This window comes from Giraffa tippelskirchi, chromosome 8, assembly GCF_054371585.1.
Source record: "Giraffa tippelskirchi isolate mGirTip1 chromosome 8, T2T-mGirTip1v1.2.pri, whole genome shotgun sequence".
NCBI lineage: Eukaryota > Metazoa > Chordata > Mammalia > Artiodactyla > Giraffidae > Giraffa > Giraffa tippelskirchi.
This window is the reverse complement of record NC_137282.1, coordinates 109045071-109055516: the sequence shown is the minus strand read 5'-3', so window position 1 is coordinate 109055516 and position 10446 is coordinate 109045071. Positions and strand designations below refer to the sequence as shown.

The following is a 10446-nucleotide window of genomic DNA, read 5'->3' as shown; positions in this document are numbered from 1 at the left end:
GTTGGTTTGCACGCTCAATCTCATTTAAACCTCGCACAACCCTGAGACGCAGAGGTTGTTGTCTCCACTTTACTGATGAGGAAATGGAGGTTCAGGAGAGTGAAAAAACTTGCTCTGAACAGTTTTGTTAGCAAGTTCTTACTTTGCCCTCCAAGCATATAGCCTGTAGCAGGTTCTCTGGAAGCACATATGCTAGAACAAATTTGGGTGCAAGATGTTTATTAGGGATGAGCACCAGTTAAAAGAAGCATGAGGAAAGAGCACTGAGTAGGAGAGAAGCAGGACTGCTGCTCTCATCTGACATGGCGGGCAGCTGGAGGCAAGGTCCACTCATCAGAGTTGTGCCACGCTGGGCAGAGACATTCCCCCCCACCCCCACCCCTTGCTCTGTCAACAGAAGGTGAGCTCCCAGGAGGAGCCTGACCTCAGGAAGGTGTGACTCTGCACAGGGGCAGACCCTGAGAGAGTCAGGGAGCTGGTAGCTAAAGGCGTCTGCTGCCTCCACTCCCCACAGCTCAGCGCGAGGCCCTCTTTGAAGAGAGACTGGGTGGCTCTGCGTCTGCCACAGCCTACCTCTTGCATCACTCCAATCCACCTCCTTCTGTGCAATCACAGAACACCGCCTCCAGGATTCCAGTGGGCTTCTCTGCCTGAGGGAGAACTAAGAAAAGGGAGAGTCGTGGAGTAAACTTCAGCCCCACGGTGGCATTCAGTCTCAGAGACACACCAATGCTCATTTCCTCCTTCCTCCATTACCTGTCTAGATCCATCTCACTATCAGATACCACCTCTGCCCGGGTCAGGGGCTTTCCATGTAGCGTGACCCAGACGCTCATCTCCAAAGGGCCTGAACCTTGGTCATCGTGTTGCTGCAGACTGAATGCTTTGTCTCCCCTTCTAATTTATATATTGAAACCTTAACCCTAGTGTGATGGTATTTGGAGGTAGGACCCTTGGGAGATAATTGGGTTTAGATAAAGTCATGAGGATAGAACTGCATGATGAGACTAGTGCTAAGACCAGAGTCTTCTCTCTCTCTCTGCACTGCAAGGATGCAGCAAGGAAGCAGCTGTCTGCAAACCAGGAGGAGGGTCCTCACCAGACACAGGAGCTGCGGGCACATGATCTTGGACTTCCCAACCTCCAGAACTGTGAGAAATCAATGTTTGTTGTGTTAGTCAGTCAGTCTGTAATACTTTGTTATAGCAGCCCAAATGGGCTTAGATGCTGTTCTCAGAACGGGGTTGGTGTATTTGTTCATTTACAGTGATGGGTCGGGAAGGAAACACCAAGAGAACCCCAGGTGGGTTCCACACATATTCCTCCCTGACCCCTTCCATGACAACAGCTCTTCTCTCCCCTGATGATCAGGTCTCTTACCTCTGCCAAGATGGTGACTCCCATCCTTGCCTGCAGGTCCCTGGAGACACAGAATAACAAGTGCCCGGGTGACACTCATGGCTTATCATTAAATGGTCCTCTTGCTGTGCCACAGGTGGAAGTGTACCCTCTTTGAGCAGGAGCGCTTCTAACCCTCCAGAGCCCAGAGTCACAGCGATGAGGAATACTGAGTCCCCCACCATGTCACACAAGTGAAAGCAAGCAGGGCCACTCCTGCTTCCATCCTTGGTCCCTGATCCATGCATTCTTCCTGTTCAGAGTATAGGACCATATAAAAGTCTTTGATTCACTGCATATGCTGGAGGATGACACTCTATCCTTGTGGAATATTTCCTCCAAGAAGAGCTCTAGGCAGCTGGCCCTTTCTGGGTGGTGTGTGTGTGATAGGACCTTGTAGATCCTGTAGCCATGGGCCCATCCCTCACCTCATTTGCTGAAATATGAATGCTGTGGTCTGATGTTACACTATGTAAGATTCTGTGTCCATAAAACAAACACTCCATTACCATACCACCTGCATAATCATGCTGGCTGAGGTCCTGCCGGCAGGAAGGGCAAACCTACATATGAAGTACATATCTATTCCTGTGAAAAAGTCCCCTCAAGTCAAAAGGGGCTCAATATAGTCAGCTTCTCACCAAGTGACTAATTGCTCTTCTTGAGTAGCGCTGCCGTATTGGAAGCTCGGCACCATTCTTTGTGGCTGGTATGTTGGATATTCAGCAATATGTTAGCCTTGGTAAATGGAGTTCACACTGTTGCACTCAGGTGTAGCTTCCATCTGTGCCACTGTGGCCGCTTCATATGTGCTCTGTTATTGCACTGGACTAGCTGTTGACAGAGGGTTGAAGTCAACTAGCAAAGTCACTTGTCTGCCTGACTTAATCTCTGCCTGACTTTAATGTCCTTCCATGGTGAATGCTATCTGATGGGTGTTAGCGTGTGACACAAAGATTCTCATACTCTGTATTCACTCCCATATATCTATCCGCTCAGCTCTACTCTAAGAGACAATACTAGTGAATATCTACTTTAATTAGAGTGGTCAGAGAGTGACATCTAATTTGAGAACTGAAGGGTAGAAGGGGTCAGCCATGGAAAAAACAAGGGGAAGAGCATTTTAGGCAGAGCAGACAGCATGTGCAAAGGTCTTTGACTGAAGGGAACATGGCCAAGGAAAGGACAGTGTGGAGGACACAGCAGGAGAGGGAGGGTGATGCAAGGTGAGGCTGGTACGGAGAGCCACTGAGCAGGGGATCAAATAATGAGATTTATATTTTTCTAAAGCTCATTCTGACTATTGTGTGGAGAGTGGGTTGGAAGGAAGCCAGGATGATGCTGGGAGACCATTAAGAGGCAGTTTTAATAGTCTGTGCAAGATAATACTGGCCTGGATTAAAAAGATAGCAGAGTCTTTAGGGTTTTCTATGTAGAGGATCATGTCATCTGCAAACAGTGAGAGTTTTACTTCTTCTTTTCCTATCTGTATTCCTTTTATTTCTTTTTCAGCTCTGATTGCTGTGGCCAAAACTTCCAAAACTATGTTGAATAGTAGTGGTGAAAGTGGGCACCCTTGCCTTGTTCCTGACTTTAGGGGAAATGCTTTCAATTTTTCACCATTGAGGATAATGTTTGCTGTGGGTTTGTCATATATAGCTTTTATTATGTTGAGATATGTTCCTTCTATTCCTGCTTTCTGGAGGGTTTTAATCATAAATGGATGCTGAATTTTGTCAAAGGCTTTTTCTGCATCTATTGAGATAACCATATGGTTTTTTTCTTTCAATTTGTTAATGTGGTGTATTACATTGATTGATTTGCGGATGTTAAAAAAACCTTGCATTCCTGGGATAAAGCCCACTTGGTCATGATGTATGATCTTTTTAATATGATGTTGGATTCTGTTTGCTAGAATTTTATTAAGGATTTTTGCATCCATGTTCATCAGTGATATTGGCCTGTAGTTTTCCTTTTTTGTGACATCTTTGTCTGGTTTTGGAATTAGGGTGAAGTGTGGAGATTCCTTAAAAAACTGGGAATAGAACTGCCATATGACCCAGCAATCCCACTGCTGGGCATATACACCGAGGAAACCAGAATTGAAAGAGACGCGTGTACCCCAATGTTCATCGCAGCACTGTTTACAATAGCCAGGACATGGAAGCAACCTAGATGTCCATCAGCAGACGAATGGATAAGGAAGCTGTGGTACATATACACAATGGAATATTACTCAGCCATTAAAAAAAATACATTTGAATCGGTTCTACTGAGATGGATGAAACTGGAGCCCATTATACAGAGTGAAGTAAGCCAGAAAGAAAAACAACAATACAGTATACTAATGCATATATATGGAATTTGAAAGATGGTAACGATAACCCTATAAGCGAGACAGAATAAGAGACACAGATGCATGGAACAATTTTATGGACTCTGAGGGAGAAGGTGAGGGTGGGACGTTCTGGGAGAATGGCATTGAGACATGTGTATTGTCATATGTGAAACAGAGCACCATTCCATGTTCGATGCATGTGACAAGGGCTCAGGGCCGGGGCAATGGGATGATCCAGAAGGATGGGATGGGGAGGGAGGTGGGTGGGGGGTCCGGGAAGGGGAACACATGTAAACCCATGGCTGATTCATGTCAATGTATGGCAAAAACTATTACAATATTGTAAAGTAATTAGCCCCCAACTAAAATAAATAAATTTATAAAAAAAGAAAAAAAGAAAAAAAAAAAAAGAAAAGAAAAAAAAGAAAAAAAAAAAAAGATAGCAAAGAGGAAGTTAGAAATGAATGGTTCTAAGTCTGTCCGGGGGCTTCCCAGGTGGTGCTAATGGTAAAGACCCTGCCTGCCAGTGTAGGAGACATGAGAGACTTGGGCTCGATCCCTGAGTCAGGAAGATCCTCTGGGGGAAGACATGGCAATCCACTTCAGGATTCTTGCCTGGAGAAGACCCATGGACAGAGGAGCCTGGCGGGCTACAGTCCATGGGTTGCAAAGAGTCGGACACAACTGAGTGACTAACACACACACACAAATCTGTTTGGAGGTCCAATCGGCTTGTTCTACTGAAAGCAAATTTTAATTTTAATAGAAAGATAAACATAGATTTTTCCAAGTAAAAGATAAAAATGCCACTTGATATACATTTCATCTCCTCACATAATGATGGAAAGGGTGAATTAGATTTTCATAGCTATCATAAAACCCACGCTCTTTACTCGATTAGCAAGAGAACCTACTTGCCAAATAGTATATGTAAAAGTAGGTCCATCTGGTTTATCTCAGTTTTATTCTGGGTTATGATCAGTGGAGAAGGAAATAGTCAAGACTGAGTGAAGCTTCTCAGACATGGATCCTGGGAAGAAACGGTAGCAGTGAAGACAAAGGGGTACAGAGTTAGAACTCAATAAATCAAGGGAAGGAGGTCAAACCCCGAGACCATAAGGTGAGGCTCAGGGAGTTCTTTTCAATCCAGCCAGTAAAATAGTACATGTTCCTGATAATGGACTTGCACGGTCAAAGAACAGTTCATCATCTCTACCATATTTATAACTAAATGCACTGCAAATACATTTTCATTTTAAACTATTCAATTCTCAAAGGGTGACAGTCCAGTTGTCTGGAAAATTTTATCCAGTGCACACATTACTTGGCAACAGTACAGAATAAATAAGATGTTGTCGCATTTTAAGTCCCAAAGTGAATTGGTCCATGGCACCACAGAAAGCACCTTAAGAAGAAATAAAAAACAAAACATGTAGCAGGAGACTGTCCCTGCCCTTAAGGAACAAATAGTGCTTACAGGCCTATGGAGGCTGGCAGGAACACAGCTCAGGGCTTTTCAAATCTCCTTTCTCCAAACCTCCAAAGCTTTAAAGCTAAAAACTGTCCTCCCTGTAAAAACCCAGGTGGGAAGACAGCCTGGTTCCCTGAAGCACCAGGGTACTTCATTTTGTGCATAGCAGACCTGAGCCAAGAGTAACTTCCAGTCCCATTATGAACTTGCTCTGCAAGCGGAGGAAGACGACCTCATTTGAGAGCTGGGGAGTGACCCTTATAGGGTCCCTGGAGACCCAGTATCAGTGGCGCTCACTGTTTCCTCTTCCCTGGATGCAACAATATATTAAGAGAGAAAAAAAGGAGGTTGGCTCTTTTCATGATTTTCCTTTTTCATTTTTGTTGAAAATGGAACTGTGTTCTCTTGATCCTTCAAACAAATGGAGGGGAAGTGGAAACCCAAGAGTTTCTCTTAGGTTCCCCGGAGAGGGTGTCTGTGTTTGTAGTGCGATGTGGGAAATGTCCTTGTGTATCTGCTGCATTGTCACGTCGTACCAGAGTGATTTGCAGTAGGAAGTGTGGGATGAATACAATTTCTGTGCAAGAGAAAGTGATGGAGCCACACCCTTTGAATCAAAGATCTCAATTTGCCCTTCATCTCTAAGACGTGCTTCCCCTGACCTCCGCCTCCCATCTTTATTAGATGATGAAAGAAACACAAGAACACTCTCTGAACTTGACCCAAACAGTAAGTCCAGCCAGAAGTCCTTGTTATTCAGAATGCACTTGGGCAGGGAGGGGGAAAAGGGGCGGGTGCTGAGAAAGACATGCCAGAGATCACAGAGGCCATGTGAAGGAGGGGTATGAAAGTTGCTGGCATCACACCTGAAGAATCATTTCAAATTGATGTTTGAAGTATGCACTGCAAGTCTCTTCCCTGGGAAGATCTTAACAAACAAATGGCCTTTGGAAGGAAAATGGAGAGATACCTTAGGAGACATCCAAAGAGGTTACAAGGATGTTTCATACATTTTCACAATTTCCAAATGATTTTGTTTCTTCTACTAGAAAAGTAGTCATAATGAAACTGGTCTCCAGCCTGTGTCAGATGAGGGAATAGATGAGGTAAAACTTATCAATCATGCTAGACTTGCAGACACAATGGCTGTGCATTTGCATTGTTGAAGGGCAGTTTTCCCTTTCAACCTGTAGCAAGCCTAGTGAGGAAAACAGCTTCACTTAAAGTGACAGATTATCCAAGTCAGAGTAATATTTAGTATCCCCAGTTGTGGTTTTGCAAAACTGGATATACTGAAGCTTGAGTCAACTACCTCTTCCCACTCCTTGAAAACCACCTGAAAATAAAAGAAATATGAAATTCCCAGCAATAACCACATATTTACAGGAAGAAAAAGCAAAACAAGAGTATTCGGAGTCTTAATTGACAATGTCACCCTCCCAGGGACATTCGATAAACGTTCACCAAATATGATGGTGCATCTGTGAAGCAAGCACTGCAAGCAAGAAGTCACTCTGAGTGCCTATCGGAAGAAAACAGGTGATTTTGTGGATTTCAGTTCAGTTCAGTTCAGTCGCTCAGTCCTGTTCGACTCTCTGCGACCCCATGAATTGCAGCACGCCAGGCCTCTCTGTCCATCACCAACTCCCGGAGTTTACCCAAACCCATGTCCATCGAGTCGGTGATGCCATCCAACCATCTCATCCTCTGTCGTCCCCTTCTCCTCCCGCCCCCAATCCTACCCAGCATTAGGGTCTTTTCCAATGAGTCAACCCTTTGCATGAGGTGGCCAAAGTATTGGAGTTTCAGCTTCAACATCAGACCTTCCAATGAACACCCAGGATTGATCTCTTGTAGGATGGATTGATTGGATCCCTTGCAGTCCAAGGGACTCTCAAGAGTCTTCTCCAACACCACAGTTCAAAAGCATCAATTCTGCGGCGCTCAGCTTTCTTCACCGTCCAACTCTCACATCCATACATGACTACTGGAAAAACCATAGCCTTGACTAGATGGACTTTTGTTGGCAAAGTAATGTCTCTGCTTTTAAATATGCTATCTAGATTGGCCATAACCTTCCTTCCAAGGAGTAAGCGTCTTTTAATTTCATGGCTGCAGTCACCATCAGCAGTGATTCTGGAGCCCCAAAAAATAAAGTCTGACACTGTTTCCGCTATTTCCCCATCTATTTCCCATGGAGTGATGGGACCAGATGCCATGATCTTAGTTTTCTGCATGTTGAGCTTTAAGCCAACTTTTTCACTCTCCTCCTTCACCTTCATCAAGAGGCTCTTTAGTTCTTCTTCACTCTCTGCCATAAGGGTGGTGTCATCCGCATATCTGAGGTTACTGATATTTCTTCCGGCAATCTTGATTCCAGCTTGTGTTTCTTCCAGCCCAGCGTTTCTCATGATGTACTCTGCATATAAGTTAAATAAGCAGGGTGACAATATACAGCCTTGACGTACTCCTTTTCCTATTTGGAACCAGTCTGTTGTTCCATGTCCAGTTCTAACTGTTGCTTCCTGACCTGCATACAGGTTTCTCAAGAGACAGGTCAGATGGTCTGGTATTCCCATCTCTTTCAGAATTTTCCACAGTTTATTGTGATCCACACAAAGGACTTGTATTTCCAAAGGAGAAGGCACTGGTGACCCACTCCAGTACTCTTGCCTGGAAAATCCCATGGAAGGAGGAGCCTGGTAGGCTGCAGTCCATGGGGTCGCCAAGAGTCGGACACGACTGAGTGATTTCACTTTCTCTTTTCACTTTCATTCATTGGAGAAGGAAATGACAACCCACTCCAGTGTTCTTGCCTGAAGAATCCCAGGGATGGGGGAGCCTGGTGGGCTGCCGTCTCTGGGGTCGCACAGAGTCGGACACGACTGAAGCGACTTAGCAGTAGCAGCGGTATTTCTAAATGCTGTGTGTGCCTCCGTGATACTAATCCTTTTACCTTCCTACAAGGACACTACACCTTTGACCTCAGGCTTATCTAATCACACACTTCTCCTCATTCAGGCTATTCGCTCTCTGAGCCAAGAGCTTGGCCACCCCTGCACCACCTCCAGCAGGTTTTTAGACAGACTTGAGACTGCGTGTGGCCACCATCTCTGCTTCTCCTTGGACTACTGTAAGAAGGGTATAAAATTAACACCTGAACTTACCAGGAAGATCCTTCAAGGGGATCTGTACAAAATGCTACTATTCAAAAATATGCATCTTTCCATTATGCTTAAAACTCTTTGGGGTAGAAAAGGGCTCCCAGGGTAGCATTGTGAGGATCCCAGTGAAACCTCACTCCTAGAGAGACATTTATTCAACTGGTAAAAATGAGCAAAAATAACCATTCAGAAAACTCTGGAAATTAACCAAAAACCTTACAATTTAAGAAATGTTGTAGACTTCCCTAGCAATCCAGTGGTTAAGACCCCGAGCTTCCCCTGCAGGGTGCGAATTCAATCCTGGTCTGGGAACTAAGATCCCACATGCCGTACAGTGCAGCCAAAACATTTTTAGAAAGAGAGAGAGAGAAAAGAAATGTCTATTCAACAAAATCTGCAGAAACTCAGTAGGAACAGTGGAAGGCGTGGCTGCACCTACCCCTGCTACTGAGATCCATGTTGTCTCCATGGGCTTGACAGCTAAGTGGCAGTTCCCATCTCCCCAGCTCCGTGCAGAAGACCTAACCTGGGTGGGTGGCCAGGCAGTGGAGCCAGGTCCCCCACCCAAACCTTTGCTCTCTAGGGAGGAGGTGGGTGGAGCGGCCATGAGCACAGTCTCTCCTCTCCACAGCCCTGTGTTGTGCAAGAGCTATTGCAGTGGACGTAGAAGCCAAGGGGCAGCTTTGATATCTCCACAGTTCCCGGGGTAGGAAAACTATTCTAGGCAAGCCAAGCAGCCAGTGAACATCAGCAGATCCCATTTCCCTGTCTCTGTACTATGAGACGCCTATTCTGAGGGAGGTGGCTGCAGCTTAGTGGTGACGTTTGTATAATAAGGTGAAGATAATTAATATAGTCACGGGTCACACAATGTATTTTTTGTTATTGTGGTAAGATATATGTAGCCTAAAAATGGCCATTTTAATCATTTTTAAGTATGCAATTTAGTAGTATTAAGTACATTTGTAATGTTGCACAACCTCACCACTATTCATTTCCCAAACCTTTTCATCATCCCAAACAGAAACTTTGTACCCACTAAACAATAACTGTCCCCTCTCCTTCACCTCTGGTAACCTATATTCTTTTTTTCTGGCTCTACAAATTTCACTACTCTAGATAACTTCATGTAAATGTAATCATATTTATATTTGTCCTTTGTGTTTGTCTTATTTTACTTAATGTTTTCAAAGTTCATCCATGTTGTAGCACATATCAAATTTTCATTCCCTTCTAAGACTGAATTGTATGATAAATGTTTTGTTTATCCATTCATTTGTAATAAACTTGGGGTTGTTGCCACTTTTTGGCTGTTGAGAATAATGCTGCTGTGAACACTAGTGTAGAAATAACTATATCAGTCCTTACTTTTAATTCCTTTTGATGTATACCTAAAAGTGGAATTGCTGGGTCATATGCTAATTCTGTGTATAACTTTTGAAAGACCCGCCCAACTCTTTTCCACAGTGGCTGCACCATTTTACATTCCCATAAGCAGTGCACAAAGGTTCCAGTTTTTCCACATCCTTTCCAACACTTCTAATTTTCCATTTTTTGGATGAAAGCCAACCTAATGGGGGCTAAATGGTATCTCATTGTGATCATAATTTTTTAGTTAAAATGTTTAGATTCCTTTATCTGTTCATCTGTTAATGCTGAGATCCATATTTTATCTTATAATCTACTTGTTTTTTCTCATGAATATAAAAATAGAAAGGATGGACTAGAGCTTTTTCTTGTAAAAAGAAAATAGATGCCCCAGTGATTTATGTGGAGTTTATTCCTGTTGTCTTGCTGTTTTGGGGTATCTCCTGTCCTTCAAAGGACAAAGACACTACTTGGGTTTTGAAAAGAAGTCTTTCTCTCAGTTACTCTATTCTGTCTTACTAGTCCATCTCTTTTTTTGTTCCCTGATCCTATTTTCCCTTGACTCTGAATTACCAGATGTGCTAATAACTATAGCAAACTGGCTGTAACTTGGGTTGGCCCTTGTAAAACTTATACCAGAAAGATTGGGGTTCGTCTTTGCTGGGACTTGTCTGTAGCTAGTGGGTAGAGCTGCCCCTTCCGTTTGG

General features: G+C 43.9%; 1 protein-coding gene across 1 annotated transcript in view; it reads left to right on the top strand.

Annotated features, from left to right (window-relative positions):
• The window catches only part of ZNF366 (zinc finger protein 366), a 73705-nt gene extending 69559 nt beyond the window's left edge, over nt 1-4146 (top strand). The window contains exons 5-6 of the mRNA XM_081518532.1: nt 1052-1151; nt 3407-4146. Of these exons, the coding sequence (XP_081374658.1) occupies nt 1052-1125 (74 nt within the window). The 3' untranslated portion in view covers nt 1126-1151; nt 3407-4146. The remainder of the gene's footprint in view (nt 1-1051; nt 1152-3406) is intronic.
• Nucleotides 4147-10446: the final 6300 nt, after the last annotated feature.